The sequence below is a fragment of the Brachyistius frenatus genome, unplaced genomic scaffold (genome assembly GCF_029030835.1).
Source record: "Brachyistius frenatus isolate BFR_SWC_R1_liver_20210118 unplaced genomic scaffold, ASM2903083v1 Contig_30, whole genome shotgun sequence".
Taxonomy (NCBI): domain Eukaryota; kingdom Metazoa; phylum Chordata; class Actinopteri; family Embiotocidae; genus Brachyistius; species Brachyistius frenatus.
Window position 1 is genome coordinate 2,857,655 of NW_027210629.1, and position 19,846 is coordinate 2,877,500.

At 40.8% G+C, this 19,846-nt stretch overlaps 1 protein-coding gene across 3 annotated transcripts in view; it reads left to right on the forward strand.

Annotated features, from left to right (window-relative positions):
• Positions 1–19,846, forward strand: part of dock8 (dedicator of cytokinesis 8) — a 54,309-nt gene continuing 34,463 nt past the window's right edge. For 2 of the 3 annotated variants that reach the window (XM_069699520.1, XM_069699521.1), the window contains exons 1-6: positions 1–261; positions 8,995–9,094; positions 13,271–13,446; positions 14,073–14,144; positions 14,483–14,591; positions 18,642–18,854. In XM_069699520.1, the coding sequence (XP_069555621.1) occupies positions 209–261; positions 8,995–9,094; positions 13,271–13,446; positions 14,073–14,144; positions 14,483–14,591; positions 18,642–18,854 (723 nt within the window). In that variant the 5' untranslated portion in view covers positions 1–208. Of the gene's footprint in view, positions 262–8,994; positions 9,095–10,850; positions 10,871–13,270; positions 13,447–14,072; positions 14,145–14,482; positions 14,592–18,641; positions 18,855–19,846 lie in introns of those variants that run through there. The other variant, XM_069699522.1, reaches the window with a different exon arrangement.

Consider the following 19,846-nt stretch of genomic DNA (forward strand, 5'->3'; position numbering starts at 1 on the left):
ATGGCTCCGGTCAAATGCGGAAGTTTACACCCAGTAAAGCTGCTGCTGCCGCCGCCGCCGCCACAACCAAGATGAGCGTCGGAGTGACAGTCGAGCTGTAGCGAGGGGGAAGAAGCGGCGCGTCGGTGACATCGAGGCGGCAAGACCGCAAGGAAAAAAAAACAAAAAGCTAAAGCCGCCGGCGCAGGGCTGGACTTCAGACTTGCGTATGGCTTCTCTGGGGAGTGCAGAGCGACGAGCGTTCGCACTGAAAATCAACAGGTAAAAAAAAACACACACAAAAAAAAACCTCCCCTCGGAAGCGCCCTTGTTGTTTTCCTATCAGGTTTAGTTTAGGAGCGAATGTGAACTCTTGTGCCTCTTCGGAGGGAGGGAGGGAAGGAGGGAGCCCTGTCTTGACAGCAGAGGGATTCCACAGTGGAGCAGGCAGCCACATGTTGTGAATGTTAATGCTGCAGGTTGATTCACTCTGTCCGGGACACACACACACAAAAAAAGGCAGCATGGAGGATAGTAAACAGGCAATTTTTCTTCAACTTTATTAGAAGTCTCTCAGGACATGCTGGACGCTTTTTTTTTTTTTTTTTTTAATTGTTTTCATTATTTTTGCATAACTTACAGTAATACTCTGGATATGAGCAACGTTGTGAACTGACAAATTTGTATAATATTAATATCATTTCCTCCTCACGAGTGGCTGCTTCTTTATCTGACGTTTCTAATATGATCATTTCCTGTGGCGTAAGGACTGACTAGCCCATACGGGATGGTTTAATGAGGAGGGACGTGGTCATAGTTCCTGCTGTGACTCTGGCCAGGTGTGGAGGAAGCATGCACATGGAAGTCTATTGTGTACCGTGTGTCCTCTGTAGGACGAGTCATTCAACGAAAATATACAAAAAGTGAACTGTGATTAGCAGCACGGGTTTATAAAGCTTCTGTTGTATAAGAGCAGGTCAAACATTTTGTGCATGATGTACCACGAGTGCACTAGGGTTCATTCACACTGTTAAAGTGGTTAATGGCAAAGCGGATACAAAGATTCTTTTTGGTCCAGCTGAAGTTATTATGATGAGGAGACCCTCGCTTTTGTTTACAGTCCAGAAGCCACATATTTTGAGGTTGTTTTTTTCTTCTACATCTTTTAAAAGTTCCCATAAGTGCACAGTCTAACCTTTGCAACTTGGACTGATGTGTATAATTTGTCATTTTTACATGAGGGATTTCTATAAAGTACCAGTCATGCAGTCATACAAAAATGATTTGACAAAGAAAAAAAGCAGCAATAGTTAAAACAATAAAAATTTCCTGTGGGCTGACTAATCAGTTAGCCTCCCAGTCCTCTGTCCACCACAGGAAATGTGCCATTCTCTTGTTGTTAATAGCCAGGAGAAATCCTTCGCTGTGCTGTGCAGAGCTGAGCTCAGCTGTTGAGGGGATGAGAGGGATCTTGGGTCACAGCCTGAATCCAATGATGAGCCAGCAGAAAGACTGGCTAAAAGATGCTGTTCTGTGGGAAAGCACGGTGTTGCGTTTACTGGTGTTAAACAGTGAGGATGTGATACGTTCACACTCGTCGGCAGTTCGTTTCTTTAAAAGTTGTTGTGAGTTTTAGTGCGGACAAAAATACTATTATATGAAATGTAAGCCATCTGGGCACAAGAAAATGTAAGTGTCATTGTTGCAGACTCCTGAAGAAACAGTTACAGATACTTGAAAAGTGGGGTTATTATGTTGGCTTTAATGGCTTAGAGTTTATTCAGAGTTTCCATTTAGATTGATATGCAGTTGTCTGTCAACATGATAAGTGAAGAAGTTTTATCTATCAGGGAATTCAAAGGAAGTTGGTTTAAATTAAGTAATTACACTTTAAAAAGCAAACAAATTAGAAAATGTTAAATGGTAGGCAGAGGAGCACAAGTGTTTTTCAAAGACTGAAAAAATAATTTGAATGGTGAAAAATGAATCCTTTATGACAGCACAGCTGATCAGAAATTTTCCTCAAAATTTACAGTAGATGTACATGATTTGTTGTCAGTGATCAAGAGATGAATTCATGACCAGAACCTCTGAGGATTCAACACGAGATAAAAACTTATGAAAAGACCCCAAAATAGAAAAGGCAGGTTGCAGTTCACAAAAAAATACAAAAGAAACAGCGAGTTCTGGAAAAAAGTTTAATGAACTGATAAAACAAATATCAATCTCTGTCAAAATGATGGAAAGAGGAACATGTGGAGGACAAATAGAAACAGTCCATGAGCTAACCACACCACTTTGTTTAGCTGCTAAAGCAATTGCCGCTTTATTGATGATTTCACTGCTGACATAAACAACACAAGGAATGCAGGAGAATTCTGTGAGCTGAGATTCAGCCAAACACATCAAAAATGACTGGATGACATTTAATTATTCAGTAGGACAATGATCTAAAATGAGCCTTTATTTTGAAAGAACCTTTGAAGAGGTAGTCAATCCCCAATCTGATTGATCTGCACACCACTTGTTGAGTGAAAGCAGAGAGGTCATCAGTAGAGAATACACTCGCATTAAAGCTGAGATATGGCACGTTCAAGTACTATTCATTATTTGTATTTCATTTTAAACAGAAAGTGCTGAAGCACAGAGCATGAAGACCAAAACGTGGAACTGTTATGTTATTATTCAGAGAGAAAACTTGTGACCTAAATTGTAGGTGTACTGGTCATTTAAAACTGCAAAAATCACTTGAAATGTCAAGGGGAACAACCATTAAACAAACTGCATGGACAAAGAGGAACAGTGGCCATAAGTTCTGAACTCAAGTTTGAGTAAGCTAAAAAAAAACAACTGTTATTTGTCACACAAACAATCCATATTTGAAGAGTGGTTTGTGTTGAGCGTTACTTCTATCAGGGTGAAACGAGCTTTGCTGATCTACCCCTAAATATTCTATATATTCTCCTGAGCACTTCCTCCCTCGATATCTCTATCAGGATGGAGTGTGAAGGAAATCCTGTAAACGAAGGACTCTCTGTCACTCACTGGTTTCACTTCGCTTTTTGTTAATGGCAGTTCAAAATCAGGAAATGTGTTACTTCATAAATGAATCCAAAAAAAAGGGGAATAGAAATGTATAAGAGTGAGAAATGTCTGTCAAAACTGCTGAATCCTAACATAATGGTGAGTGTTTTTGTTAGGTTTGTGGAAGTCTTAGGCCCATGTATGTGGTTATATATTTATATATATATAACATCATTTTTGACCACTATTATTGCCATATTTGTGTACAGTTTTACAAAATTTGGACAAGCAGAGAAGCAAATGATTAACACCAAAAAAACTTCATACAAAACAAACCATTTCCTTTCGATGACACAACAATTTTACTGTCATTCGGTTTGAGTGGTGGCCAAAATGGCTTGATGCTGCGCCTGAAGCTTATAATAGTAGGGAAAAGCCTGATTGTGCAGTGTGGTGTTTAGTTTTGGTTCGTAGACTGACGGTAACACACTTAATGCGCTACAGTCGCACATGATGTGACTTAAGAGCATATGGTAACAGGTGTGAGGACAGCTGTGGACATGGAGCCTCTGCCGTTCAATACTCTTTAAGTGGGGAGGGGTCCTGGATTGAGTTTCATCTGATTTCCTCTGGGTTTCAGCTAATGACATCTGTTAACCCTCGTGTCTGTTGGTGGGCCGTTGAGTTGTGAGGTGGGTCGGTTGTCACAAAGACACACGACTTCTTAAAAACTCACGATAAAGGACTCCCCCCCCCGTGGATGAAGCGTCCAGACTCGGCTTGGCGTTTGGTTTTAACGTTTCTTTTAGTGACTTTTTCTTGCTCGCAGGCGCCTGTGACCCGGGTCCTGCCAAATGACTGCTGTGTTTGTGCGTGCCTCCCTTTTGACAGGAAGCTGAGTCGTGATGGTGCTGATAGCAGTAAGACCCATTATATCTGGAGACATATGATAGTATGAGACACACGGTGGGGGCATCCCTTTGGTCTGCTTTCCTTCTTTTGTCATGTGTACCACAGTGATTTTCTGTTTCCCTCTGTTTCCTCCGTGGGTCAGATTAAGACAGAAGAAGAAAAGACACTGTAGGAGGGAGATGGCTCTTTTTAAAAAAAATATAAAAAAATTTAGGGTTAAAGGAGTCACCCACCTCCTAGTGGGAAGGCTTTGTAATACTGATGATAGTAGGGATAATTGTAGACTGTCTAGCTGAACAGTATGCCTAGTAGGAGTCATGAGTAGAACTATAAATCCTAAATGTAGCTGTGAGAAGCAGAGGTAAAGCACTTTCAGAGTCAGACTCCATCGGAGGAGCGCTTGGGCAATGACTCCAGAAATGCTGACAGGAACACACCAGATGCACACACAGCAAGCGCAGGCCTGCCATGTGTGACACAACAAAAAAAGGGCCGACCTCTTTCTATAAGGAGGAGATGATCACAGGTGTTCACTGCTGAGCTCCCACTGACATTTCTTATCTTGTAGGAGGGTCCTGGGACCTTTCACTATGAGGTAATGAAGTTGCAATGCCACATGATCATATATCAGTTAAAAGTGTGTAGTATTCATATGAAATTACCTTCTTACCGCATTATGGTCATATTAGGGGCATATTTGACCTCTTATAAAAAAAACTTCAAAAACAAACCTGCTTAAACAGCTTAAGCTTTCTTTCTGATTAATGATGAAACATTTTTCACTACTATCCTTTCTCAGCTTCTTTGAATAAGAGATAGTTTCCTTCTTCCTTTGAAGCTTCATTTAATTAGTACAGTGGGAAAATGAGATCATTGATTATGACAATACCATAACCATTGACCAAGGGCTGTGTTACAACCAGTAATGATGAACATCTGCTTCATCTAACATGTTACCGTTTACCAGGTTGTTGTCTATTAATGTGCTAACGAATAAAGTAATAATTCAAACATACTTTACCCAAGTTGATTTATAATGTCTACTTGAGAGCCATGACTTGACATATAATAGCTATAATTGCAGTATTTGATGTGTATGATAGGATTCATTATATATTTTTGGCGCCTGTACAAAAGCATGAGAATAATATTTGTTTTTAACTGTGTGCCTAATCTGTCATCAGTTCTGATTTATAGCTGCCGTCGGCCTTCAGCGGTAATTCTGGCTTGATGTTGACTCCCTGGCAGCAGCTGTTTTAATAGTGCCGTCCTCATCAGTGTTGATTACCTCCGTGTTCAGCTCATATAATGATTTTTAAGCAGCATTTATTAACATTTTCTCATGCTGTGATTGATTGTTTGTGCTTTCAGCTTGATTTCAAGGCCTTGAAGGACGTTATATAGTGACAATCAAGCTTACATGTACACAAGATATTAGGTTCCATGAGAAACTGGGCAATGTTTACGCATACACTGTGGTAACCTGAATACTATAAAACTGCATATACATTCATGCAACATGTACCGCTCCTAACTGGACCTCATTCTGAAACCATGGATTATGTTATTTTTACATTTTTAGTTTAAGAGTCTTTGAAGTAGCTAGCCACCGTTAGTTATGCAGTTTTGCACATTCTCTCAGCCAGTTTAATGAGGTGTGTACAATACCTTCTCTTCCCAATCCCACAATGCATTGCACCACATTTTAGAGGCCTGAAAATTACAGGTTCTCAACAACTCGACAGCAGCTTTCAGCAATGATGCAAAAATGATGATGACATGCAAGTGTATGAGGGCACAATTTATTGACACTCTGGGGAGCCCATTGTATAGGGAATAGTTAATGATTGAGCAAAGACATCATTTTAGACGTAGAGCTAGAATAAATTTTGATGTTTTGGAGAACCTTATGCTTTGCTCAGTTGAGTTGCAGCATCAACTGATTTGCTGATGTTAAGTCAGTTAGAACGACGTCAAATTGAAAGAGCAGTGGCGAAGCATGTGCGTCTTGGGAAAAGGCACTGTGGATATTCCCAGAGATCTCAGACCTGAAGTTCTCTGTCCAGATGAGGCCCTGAAACCTCAGAAGCTGCTTTAAAGACCACAGTGGTCAACTTCAATAGCAGCCTTTTTGACAGCAAGATCAGTCGTAGCTAAAGAAAGGTGGTGCTCTGAACTCTCTCGGTTCAAACGGTCTTGACTTTCATTCACCATTGCTCATGAACTTTTTCTCCTGTCAGCTACAGTCAATGCAAGTATTATTGAAGACAACATTTTTGTCCCACTGAATTCATCATTTCTCCAGTCCTCGTGTCTTCGTGGTTTCAGTAAAAAAGTAAGAAAAAAGACACTAGTCTCTGCCAGGCTCATGACACAATCTGCTTTTAGTATTATATCTGGTAAATGACTACAAAAAAGCCAAAGCTCTGGTTTTTTTTCTTCCCGACAAGAGCGGCTTTGGTTTTATGTAACAAAGGATGCCGAGTCAAAGGCCTGTTGAGGAGAGAGACAGATGCTGTCTGCTGTGACAAGCTGTTTGTCTACTAGTGGTAAAATAATGCCCGCTTGGCTCCGCTGGCAAGAGCTGATTACTGTTTTACTTGCCTGGCCTTTTTATAGACCGGCCTTAAATGTGTACGTATGCAAGATAGAAATTCCATGTGTGCATGTGTTTGCGAGACTGCGAGCATATGCAAATCATACTTTAATATACAATTAATGTTATGTGGTTTCAGGGGTTGAATGAGCTTTGTCTCACCAGCGGTAATGAAAGAAATAGCATGAGGGCACATATTAGTAGCAGAGTGGTTAAGGGCTCAGTCTGTACACAGGGTAGGGCATTTCTCTGTCGAGAGTCGTGTTATAAGACGTTTTACTGGGTTTAAATTGTCCTGAGTACAAACTCATTCTAGTTGGCTATCTTACAAAGGTCTTGCGGACGCTACCCTCGTGGGTTGTGTGTCGTTGTGTGCTGGCTTGTTAAAGTTGTTATTTAACATCAGAATCATGGAAATATAACGGTAGCCCGTTCTCATTTTGAAGAGAAACCAATTGGAACAAAGAGGATGCACAACTCTGTTTTGTCAATAACTTCTCTACAGATAACTGTCTGGAGCTGTGAGGAGCGTCGTCATACCTTCTGACGACCTGAGGCTTTGTGGAGCTCCAGTTTCTTACCTACTGCCCCTTTAAGCGCCATTGGATCGTGCACGTTGACACATTGCGTTATACAATAAGGAGAGTAACTCGGAGCATTGCCTTTAGATATTCGTATTGTAAGCAGTGGGGGAGTGAAGATGCTGAAGTTTGTTGAAGTGCAGGTACAAGAAATTGATTAGCATATGAGATGTCTGCAACCGCTGTCTGCAACTTACTGCTCTAAGAGAGCTGTTGGTAAAGCGCTACATGATTGTGGTTGTACTGAGCAGCTATCAGGTGTGAGTGTATGCGTGTACTTTATTAGTCTGTAACTGCATAATTCTGAATGAAGTAAGGATTAAAATAGAGTTGAAACTATGTGGGTTAAGACTGACTTTTGCGCAAGTTTGAATTGCACAATATCATTGTTGTTGCAGGTGATAGAAGACTCACAGTTGATAATGGAGCCAGGCTTACCAGAATGTGTGAGTCTGTGGAAATCAGCATACATGTGTTTACTGTAATATGTCCCAAGGTTTTCTTTTTCATGCCTTTTGCAGCAATTTATTTCATAAATATACATCGTAGTGATGGTTTTAAGCTTTAGTTCTTACAAATATGCACAACCCTTGTCTTGTTTTTGTTTTGTTTTTATTTACAGGGGAGTAAATCAGTACGTGTTTAAAAGACTTTTACTCTTTGTGTACATTTGGGTACTCTTCTCCCACCCGTGCCATGACCTTCCCTGGCATGCAGTTATTCTATTGACTCAGCATGTTATGTGATTGAAAAGGGGAGGGGAAAGTGTTATAAACAGCGTGACTGGACTAGGTTGCGGTTATGCAGCGTAGAATTTATGTCAGTCTGCTTTTTGTTTATCTTTTGAAAAGCGTACTTGTTTGATTTTAGAGATTAGCATGACGCTGCCTTATACATTTGACATGCTTTATGACTCTGCAGCTTCAGTTCTTTTGACATACTGGCATTCCTCCATTGTGCTGTTGTTTATTGCTTTGGGTGATAATTAGTAACAACGATGTTGCAACAATGGCCGTGGGGACTTAATGAACCCATGAGATTGATTAGAGGGGAAGCTGGCGGGAATGTGACCCATTTGCTGAAGTCTTTGCCCTCTAACTGTTCCCTGTGTGGCGGTCTTAAAATGAACTGTTTCTGTCACATTCACATTTAATAATACATACAAAGGCAATTTGAACACGTTATACAAACTAAAATGCAGACACAAACTAAACTCGCATTTGGATGCTTAGACACAACATAACTGTCCTTTTGTAATTGAGCTGAAGACAATAAAGCACTTGTTGTGCAAAGTTTGGTGAGGCTCCAATGATATGGTCGATTAATTACAAAAAAATAGACAGTGCGTGAGCTCGGAGTTGCATGGAGATGGAATGTGTGCAACTAAATGGGGGCACTGTCTCTGTTCACGTCCTTCTCTGTTCTCCCCTCCTTTTGGAGAAAGCTACAGGCAAGCTCACACAATTGCACACACAAACACCATCTACCCGACGTATTTGAATACTGCTCCATTCCTGTCATGTTGATTTCCTGCTTGGCCCGACCCTTAAATCAGGGCACCATATTTATCCCACTGCCTGTATGGTTGCCAGCATGACAAAGCGTTGACACTGCCAGCAGAGATGTGCTTCTGTAGAGACTGAACAATAGTTTGAATAGAACCACCATAGCTGACCAATTCAAACTAATGCAAATAGGAACAATGGTCATATTGGTGTTGCATCTGTCATTAAGAAACACTTTGTGCATGTGATGGGTTTACACAAGGTTGTACATGGTTTTAATGCCTGTTTCTATACAGATATTAACTTTCAAATAGCATATAAACATGGTATACTTTTTTTAAATGATTTTTTTTACCAACTATGATTCTGAATCTGTGTCTCCATTGTTTTGTTTCAGGCACTCTTCTGCAGAGATCAGACGACACTTTAGTGGGAGCTATGGCCTTCATCACAGCCGAACCAACTCCAACGCTTCGGCCTCAGTGTGCCTCACTGTGGTGAGTGTTCCTCCTATAAAAAGAATACATTTGTATCCAGTAAAATGACTTTGATGGATTCACAGCTACCGTTGAGCTAACATGTGCCACTAACAGGTTTCAGAAAGCAATGTAAGCCATCTTAACACATTTTTATTTTTTTTTGTATATCCTTATCCGGCTGGATAACATGTTGAGAGTGTTTAAGAAGATTAAAAACAGACTACAAATCAATGCTTTATCTATAAAGTAAGTTACTTCACTTGTACCGGCGATCTAATGCTTGTTGAGCGAAAAAAAAAACACTGTGATCAGAGGGTCAGCGCTACGGGTGCCTCTAATGCAGCCCTCACACAGCTTTAGTGTTTGTGCTTACACCACTTAACGGTTGTAAGCATATCGTCTTCACATCCTCTTTACTGTCATTAAGCCCTGAGAACGTCTGACTCAGCGCGGTGGCTAGTCTTGAAGATTATACTTGGAATTCTAACAATTGCTGCTGCTACACAAGTTACTACTTTTTGCACAGACAGGTGTTTGCATTTCAATTTTTTTTTAGGAAGAACCTTTGTTCCCTTCACAGTTGATGAGAATAAAGTCAAGGATTCATGTGCCTCTGTTGACATCGGCGTGACGCTGCTCTTTGGCTTAACATGGTTTGAAAAACCTAGTAGTTTATGCAGAGAATTTAATGTCAGTATGACAGGTTATTTTCTTGCCTCTTGAGCTGAAGCCTGGCAGACAGTTAGAGTGATTCCTTCTCTCTCAAGCAGACAGAATGATGCACAGTAATCTTTTGCAGGGATTTGTTCCCACTACACTCTTGGTCTCTCTGTGCTACCCTCTGAACCTCTGTTTCTGCCTCACAGATTTATGTATTCCGCTTCTCACTCTTCCGTCTTTTTTTTTTTTTTTTTCTATTTCTGTCTTTTCCCTTACATATCTCCTCTCTGCTGCCCTACATTTCTCTCATTGAAAGTTTTCTAAAGCTCCTGGGTGCTAAGTCTCCTGACATATCTGTGTGTATGAGCGACTGAGCTGAAGTCCTTTGATACTTTCCCAGCGATGCTCCTTGAGCTTGTCAGCTGACAGTGTTGGAGGAGCAGTACTTGGACCATCCATACCACGCCGGCTTGTGGCATGCAACACGGTTAATCTCCAACCTGCTTGGGAAATGGGTCAGTGCCTTGGCTGACGGGCTCTGGATGGGGCCTGCTTACCTTGCAGCTTACGCGGGCAAATCTTTAATATGTCCGGATTTGGGATGCGGGAGAGGGGTTTAAATGTCGTAATCTCTGGGATGATAGTTTCCCATTATTCAGCAGTGGCGTCTAGAACAGGGATGCGGAAGGGATGTTTGTTGTTGTAGTTGTGACATGGATTGCAATGTTCCCTCTCTCTGTTATTATCAGTGCCTGTTATTGTGAATGTTGCCTGATCAGTGTGGTCGTTTAGGTTTGGTACATAAATTGAGAGAAAAAAAGGAAAAGCTGCGTGTGCTTTTGTGCTGTTGAGCAGCGCCACTGTGTGTTTTTAGCAGAATGCACGTGTGTGCGTGTGTGCACGTGTGTGCGTGTGTGCGTGTGTGTGTGTGTGTGTGTATTTTCTGTTCCTGTCTGTTGAAACACCAGTTGATGAAGGGACGCCTTACTGATGTCACTTCCTTTAATGTCTTTGTGGCTTCTCCTTTCTAGACGTAAACTGCAAGGCTTGAAACTGCTGTAAAGGTTTTGTGGTTTGAAATCGTGACTTTCAATCTTGAATTCTTAAGGACTATTGACGCCTCCTCTACTTTTGGTAATGCTGATGGTTTCTCCTCTGCTTTACTGGTGTTCTCAGCTTCTAGGAATATTTGGATCATTTTAAAGAGGACCTGTGCACTGTGTTGCGGCTTAGTTTAGTTTCAACCAAAAGCATTCAGCGGCAGTAGGTGTGCTCTAAAGGTTCCCATATCCGGAGTGCGCCATTTTGTGCACTTCCTTTTTATTGTGCAATTTTCAGTTTTCAGCAGGGTAAGTCTACAATATCTGTTTGAGCACGAGAGTCTTTCAATGAAACTTGAGAATGAGATTATTAACATGCTTACATATCATGGGTTAGGTGAAATGTGCCTGTATTTTTTTAAGAACTTGGTTTGCCTTGAGTTTTTTAGATGTCCGTTTTCTCTCCGGGGTCATTTTTTACCATTTTACAATAACAACAGAGACGTTGGTAGATGCACATTATTTTCAAATAGATGAATTTGACTTTGTACAGTCCACAGCCGTAACTGATATAGCATGTCTTGATTTAAAGAAAACCATTTTTTTTATTTGATTCAATTTTCGATGCATACTGTATGTCTGCACCGAGTTTTGTGCAATGTGTAGTTTCCAGTACCTCATGCTCTTAAATGGTTTTCTTCTTCCTAAATTGTCACGAAGTAATCGTCTTTATAATCACCACCGAGTAAGCTGGTTAAAAGTCTGGCTTTTGATTTGGCAAGGAGAGGCAGTTTCTTGCTAGCTCCTCTGATGTCTCCACAGAGCAGCAGGTACTGATCAGAGGCATGCATGGATTTGCATTCATTTGTTTTCGTTAGCCTCCATACTAAACAAGAAAAGAGGCCAGGCTGCAATGATCGTTTCAACTTTGAGGCACGGCGCCAGAGAAATGCACAGAGTACGGTGAAGACTGTCGTGCCACTGTTGAGGTTCAGGTTCACGCCTCCACGGAAAGGAGGGGAAGGTTTCATCTGTACTTTCCGCCTGTCATTTAAAATAATAATGTTATAGTTGTTCCATCTGGCTGGCTGTGTGTTCTCTCCTTCTTGTGTTGCATGCTAAACATTAATACTAAACCATGTGCTGCAATTTGCTCTCAAGTGCTTCATACAGAAAAATATGCCTTTGTGTGGACTGATGTGCAAAAACATGTCTGAAGGCAAATGGAATTTGCTCTGCTTTTAAAAGTTGAGTACTGCAGTGACTCATGTTGCTGCTGCAGTTATACCTCCACTTTATCTGTGAGTGTGTGTCCCTGTAATTTTATTTTTTCTCGCTCCTGCACACACACACACACACACACACACACACACACACACACACACACACACACACACACACACACACACACACACACACACACACACACACACACACACACACACACACACACACACACACAGAGTCTCTCTCACGCTATCATTCTGTAACAGAATACAGTGTGCACGATTTAAGGCTGGAATATTCTAAATATTATCGTGCTAAGTAAAGGTTCCTCTTATAATACTGTAATATGTTATGATTATGAGGAAATGTTTTAATTATTTAGGACATTTTTCATTATGACATTATGGTGCAAGTTTCTAAGCTTTTTCCTACTTCAGCTGCTGCCTGCAGACTGTAATCAGATTGGAGGTCTGCCCAGTTTTATGCCACTATTCACAGGGACACCTGCTCCATGTAGGTTCCTCTTTGACAAGCAAAGCCAGGCAGGCACCACAAAGGGGATGCTATCTCATCAGTTAGGCTTTTTGTTTTCCTCCAGAGCATTTTCTAATGATGAAATGCTCATCTACTCCACCCCTTTTCAGCTCGAGTGGGGATTTGTTACATTGTGTGTTGATGATCATAACAACACGTACTACTTCAAAGACATGCATTAGAAAATGTTAACCTTTTTGTACAGTACATTAAAATGATTGCAGCTTTGCCTTTGATCTACTGTAGCAGAGTGTGGGATGTGAGTTTTGGTCTAAAAATAGTTCACTGAATTTTTTTTTTTTTTTTTTTTAAATGCCCGGCTGTCTGATAGGCCAGATTGTTCCAGTTTCTATTTGTGTATGTGCTTATATCATTTGTTCCCAGACAGGTATGAGGTATTAGAAAATAGTCATGATTCAGCATGTTTGGTCTCAGCTCCCTGAGACCTGTGTTTCCTTTTTCCTCATTTCTTCTGTGCACTAAGACTAAGGACTGCACAAACACACCAAGCTGAAGTCTTGCCGTTTCAACGGTATTTTCTTTTGTTTGTGTCGCCCTAACACTAAAGCTCACTAGACAGTTCTATACAGATCTATATTTTTCTGACAAATGATTCATAGTTGCCCTTGATGATCTCTGTTGAATCTTTGCTCCAGTGCTATGTTTAGATACTTCATCGTGATATTTAGTGCTACGTTTTATAATGCGTCTCTCCATCTCTGTGATTGTTCAGCCTCAGACATATGACGCGGTGGAGCCCCTTGACCTGGAAGAGTTCCTGACGTCACAGTTGAGAAGTGGAGACTCAGCCCTCATGCAAGAATTCGGAGACTTTCCTGACGATGACTTGAAGGTGGAACAGGTCGAGAAGGAGTGTCGTACTATTCGACACTCTGTCCCAGAGGATGGGTGGGTTACAGGATGATAAACATGAAACAGTAGGAGAGTCCATCGATGTTGTTTTTAGTGACAAAAGAATCAACTGACCGGGCAAACCTGAAAGGGCAAAATAAATAATGACGTAAAATGGTGCAGAATAACCACCAGAATAACGGGGTTTCTCAATCATAGCAATAGCTGAGCTGTGTAACACAACTGAACAATAATCTTATTGATGTTCAAAAATTGGTCACGAGCCTTTATGCATTGTCATTTATAAGTTATAAATCATTTCAACAGATCAAAATAAATATAAACACTCTTAATAGGAATAAAGTCTTGAATATAAGACAGACATTAAATACTGTTTTGTCATTAATATATATATAAACAAAGTTAAAAAGTAGAATATTTCAGAATAATGATGAAAAATGTTTCAGTGTGTAAAGATTTAGTTTGAATGTCTTCAGTCATTGTAAAACTACTTGGTCACTGTGTGTTATCTCAGCTTATTCAGAGCATTCATTTGTCCCACACCTTGACCGTGAAGTACAGACTGAGATTGGAGAGGAATTTAAAGTTTTCAGTTGTGTCTAATGGTCTGCATGTGTGTACATATGTTGTTATTGTCCTCATACTTGTCTTTCACATTGTAGAGTGGAGCTGGAGCCACATGTCAGAGACTGTGTAAAGAGTTACATCCAGCCATGGCTTGTGGTCTCTCGAAGGTAAAACCCCTGTAATGTCCTGTCTGATACACTGCATTGCTCACTCACACACTCGCATACACTGTGACCATGTTGTGTAAAACTTCTGTTTGTGTTGTTATCTAGATTCATTAGAAGTGCAGAGCTGTTTTTAATGTAATCGTGTATGGTCTTCTCTCTCTCTCTTCTCTCTCTCTCTCTCTCTCTCTCTCTCTCTCTCTCTCTCTCTCTCTCTCTCTGTGTGTGTGTGTGTGTGTGTGTGTGTGTGTGTGTGTGTGTGTGTGTGTGTGTGTGTGTGTGTGTGTGTGTGTGTGTGTGTGTGTGTGTGTGTGTGTGTGTGTGTGTGTGTGTGTGTGTAGGTGCCAGGGGGATGGCTGGAGTGCATATTCAGAACGAGCTGGCCTACACAAGCTCCTGCGGAAACAGACTTTTGAGTCAGATTTTCAGCCAGAAAACGAAGAGAAACCAGTAAGAAACACGAACACACAGTCACCTTCTGAAGTTACAGTTTCACTCTTAAACACGTTTGGATTAACTAACCAGTACATATTGAATGGAAGTAGCCTTTACTAACATTCTTATTTAAACCTGAGTCTCTTAAGGGGACACAAATGATCCTAATAAGGTTTGCTTCCTGCAAGTTTTAACTTGTGTCTCAAGCAACCATCTGTTACTCAATGAAGGAGCCTTATTCAAAAAGGCTTTTTTCAGAGCCAGTCTTGCGCATTGTGGTGTTCAATGTGCTAAACCGGAACAATTCTTCACTTATTTCCTCAGTCAGTCAGTTCTATCTGGTGTGATTCTTTAGACCGGTCTTGTTGCTATTTTGTCAGCCTGCTATTAGGCATCAGAACTGTTTTATCAGATCTGATTCTGCATATGCTTGTCATTAAAGCAGGGTTTTTGCTGGGTCCTTTGACAGGGATCCTTTTAAGTGATACATCATTTCATACATAATGATCATACATAATTGTTATTGTCATAAACCAGAGAAGTCTAAATGTACAGAAATAGGTTGACATTTTAATATCATTTTCCCTCTTGGGTGAAGCCAGAGCCAGTAGAGCTTTATCCTAGTTTGGCAGATTAGTTTGTTATGACTCTATCCACTGTTGAAATAATATCTATTTGCAGTGAAGATTAAAGGTAGGGTAGGAAAAATGCAGCCCTTCTCCTACAGCGCTCCTCCCTTATGTCCTAACAAAGAATACCACAGGCGTTTGCACACGTTTCAATTGCAAAGTTGTCTCCATCTCTGAAACGCTTCGCTATGAGTTTGTTTGTCTTCAGTGGTCTACTGATTATTGGGCATACCCAGTACGCTACTGCATCAGTTGCCTGGACCATCAAAAATACATTTTTACTGGTCCTCTATGTGTGCCTGTCATTCAGGGTGCCTATGAGGGTCAGCTGTGGACTGTCCGGTCCCAGCGAATGAGTTCAAGGCTGACATTTTTTCCACTTTTCACACTTGAATTATAATCTGCTGAAAGGTTACCAAGGACTTTTTTTTTTTTTAATCAAAAATCCCCAAAATGAAAAAAACACTTTGCCTGGCTTTAACATGTTGTTATATGTTTTATTTGTTTAATTTGTCCACAAACAGAAATGTAAAAATGACAGTCTGTAGCTGTTCGAGCAGTTTTGTGTTGCAAGTATAGTGAACAGTAGCCAGCAGTAACTTTCCTTTGTTGCTTGTCATATGTTTCTCCCCTATTAAATACATTCAAAGAATGTCCCTAAAAGCCCAATAAAATGAAACCACATATAACATTTTAATTAGTAAATTTGAGAGAGGCTGGTATATGGATTTTTGTTAAAGCCAGAGTAGCTGTTTTCCCCTACTTTCAGTCTTTATGCTTTAAGCGGTCACCTCCCTGATCTGTCTTCAGACTTAAATTATGGACATAAGACTGCTGCTAATGCTCTAATCTAAATATTATTAAGAGAGCACATAAGCGCATTTCCCAAAATGTGTTTCTTAAGCACAACTAGAAGAAAAACTACTTTGTCCTCAAATCCCAATATGTTGCCCTTAAAGTGTCTTTTGTGAGGGAAAGGCATTTTAGTTCGAGCAGTATGGTAGTCCATACTGATTAAGGCTTGAGAGAGACAATAATACTGAGTGCAAAATGTGGGGAGGGATTGAGACTGGGGTGGGGGGCGGGGTGCTTAAAAAGTGAAAACAACGGTATGTTGTTATTCCCATCACTCTTTTCACTGTGACAGTGGCTCTTTCAAGTTTAGTCAGCCTGGCTTCATTGACCTAAACCTGAATATGACACACACATCAGCCTTCACCACCTCTGTGTTTAAGCTGAAAGGCAGAAATGTTACATATATGGTAGACTATATTTTCAAATCAACAGCTGACATCTATGATGGTGTGATGGTGTTAGCTCTTACTTTCACGACAAATCCTGCCTGAAGTCTTTCACTGACATCATTAGGAACCAAGTTCACTCTGTCCCCGCTTCTTTGTCTTTTGGTGGCCAAGTCCCTAGCTGCCAGAATGAGGCCGTCCCAGCCAATCCAAATCTCAGTCAGCGCCGCTCTCAGCTTCTGGCCCAGCCATCACTCACCACCACCACCCACCCCCCGTCTCTCTCTCCCCTCCCCCCTCCTGTTGCCCCATCCTTGCCAATTCTGGTTAATCACCCAAACCAAAAAGGCCCTTATTACTGCTTCGGGCTTCCCATGAACTTCATGCCAGAAAGAAAGTGACAGAGAGGGGAAGAACAGCACTATTGTCCTTTAACATTTAATAGGCCTCTTCTATGGTCCAATCTGCTTTAACAATGGCCCTAGGATCATGGTGTGATGGCCTCTTGGAGCTTCACCAGGGTGGAAGCTCGGTCAGTCCTAGCCTGTGGTGTGCAGGGATATGAGATTGATAGATGATGGGAGTGAAAGAGACAAGGAAAGAGGGGTGGCAACAAGGACGGTTCAAATCAGGAGACAGCATGGGAGCCGTGAGGTTATGCCATGCCCTGTAGCATAGTCTGAGTAATTCCATATGGTGCCAGAGCCAGATGGACAGACTTCTTACTGATGCATTTTTGCTTGTAACATAACAATTAATCAACTAACAAGATGGTTGCCAAGTATTTTCTGCTAAACAGCTCATCAATTAGTCGACTAATTGCTTCAGCTCTAATGCTAAAGAGGAATGGCACAGACTGTCTGCATGCATGTCTACAAACAGATGGTCAAACAGGAGTGTCTGTTACCTGCTCTTCGCTGGTGGAGACAAAGTCGTCAGATTTTTTTTTTTAAGCCAAGATGTGTCAAAGTCAGAGTCTGGATTTAGGTTTAGATGGTAGAGATTGGTGGTATCACTACATGCATATGTTAAATGTAAGAATCCTGTATATCCCAACCAGAACCGAAAACAGGTTTGACGTCTTTACATTTCAGGTGCTTGTCATTCAGAGTTCACCCCAGGGCTCCTGAGTACATTTTGAATATAAAGTATCTTAGTTTAATGTGTGTATGTTAATGCAGCTCCTTAGTGCTCTCTTTTTGTTTTTCCTGTCCAACAGGCCTGTGCTGGTGGCAGGGCACTGGGTGTCAAAAAAAAATGCAGCATCTAGCAGACTGGTTTTTCAGGGCTATTGTAGGGCTTGTGTATTGGCAAGTCAGCCAGGGCCTCTTTGAGTTTTGGTCTAACAAGCCAACAGCCTGCTGGGAGATCTCTGATTTCAGGACTCAATCAGCTAATGTATGATGTGTCGATAACACTAGTGACAAGTAATTTATACCCCTTTATTCAATGTCAAAATTCAATGACCTGATTTCTTGAATGACTGGTGACTTATTAATGTGGGTATCTATAAAAAATACAATAAGAAAGCTGCTTGTGCATAATAATATTCAAATTATGAATGCATTAGTAATATTACGGATGTGTACAAAGAAAGTGCACCAGCTAAAGATTGTGAAATGATAACTTATATCACTGTAATATACAGTGAACATTAACATGACCATATGCTGTTTTTTACACAGAGTAAGCCTTGTACAGAAACACACAAGAGACTGTCATTGTCTCCAGGCCAAAACAGAGGCTGTCTAGACTGCCTAATGCCTGTTAGCCGTTTGTTTTGTCTGCTGACAACATAACCAAGGCGCCTGCATTTTTAATGTACAGTATGTTGATGCTGGTTGATGAAATGGGTTAATATTCTGTTGTGAAAACATATACCGACAATGAGGAATACCTATGGATGCCTTTTTTTTAATTTACTCAAAGCCCATGAAGTGATGTTGTTTAAATTGAGGAGGAGCAAGCTTTGCCAAAATATCCAGTAATGACGCTTTCCTTGCCCTGCACCTGTTTTTAATGTCTCTTTTAATACTTTCCCAGTGGATATTCTGCCTTAATACCCCCCACCCCTATTTAGCTAATCCTTTTCCCCCTCCTGTTTCATTGCATTTCTTTCCTCTCACTCTGTTCTCTTTGTACTCTCCACCCCCAACCACGACACCGCCCTCACCCCACTCCTCCTGTCTTTGCAGCAGGTCAAGTCTCCAACTCTAGCAGGGCTGAGTGATGACTCTGGCCGCACACTGACCTCCACTGACTTTAACTTGCGGTGTTTGACCCCGGACCAGAGAGTGGAAGGTCTGCTGGCCTTCAGCAGCCATGAGGAGCTGGACCGCCTTAACCAGGAGGCGCGGCACGGAAACAGACACCCTGAGCTGTTTGCTCTGTACCCACCGGCTGATGAGGTGAGATATGGAGAGCTGGTACTCGTGTGCATTATGGAAACCATGTGAGTTAAGGTTTGTCCCTGTCCGATACACACTGATATGACCTTCATCAATACAAAATGAGTTAATAAAAAGTTTCAGAACCCTTCTCCATTATACCGAGCTTTGTTCCACGAATGTTTTCATCTATATTTCCTTCATGATAGCTAGATCTGAGGTTGTCTTTGCTTTCTTTGTATATAGTCAATCAATATTTGAGACATACAGTGCATCTGTAAAGTATTCACAGCGCTTCAATTTTTCCACATTTTGTTATGTTACATCATTATTCCAAAATGGATTAAATTCATTTTTTTCCTCAAAATTCTACACACAATACCCCATAATGATAATGTGAAAAAAGTTTTGGGGAAATTTTTGCAAATCTATTAAAAATAAAAAATAAATAAAAAAAAAAATCACATGTATATAAGTATTCACAGCCTTTGCCATGACACTCAAAATTGAGCTCAGGTGCATCCTGCTTCCACTGATCATCCTTGAGATGTTTCTACAACTTGATTGGAGTCCACCTGTGGTACATTCAGTTGATTGGACATGATTTGGAAAGACACACACTGTCTATATAAGGTCCCACAGTTGACAGTGCATGTTAGAGCACAAACCAAGCCATGAAGTCCAAGGACTTGTCTGTAGACCTCTACAAAAGGTGCTTCAACAAAGTATTGAGCAAAGGCTGTGAATACAAGGCTGTTATGTTTTTGTTCTTTATTTTTAATAGATTTGCAAAAATTTTAAACAAACTTTTTTCACTTTGTCATTATGGGATATTGTGTGTAGAATTTTGAGGAAAAAAATGAATTTAATCCATTTTGGAATAAGGCTGTAACATAACAAAATGTGGAAAAAGTGAAGCGCTGTGAATACTTTCTGGATGCACTGTATGAGAAATGTCCATAATTACAACACATTCAACAACATCACAACCACCTTCTTGAATGATAATCTTT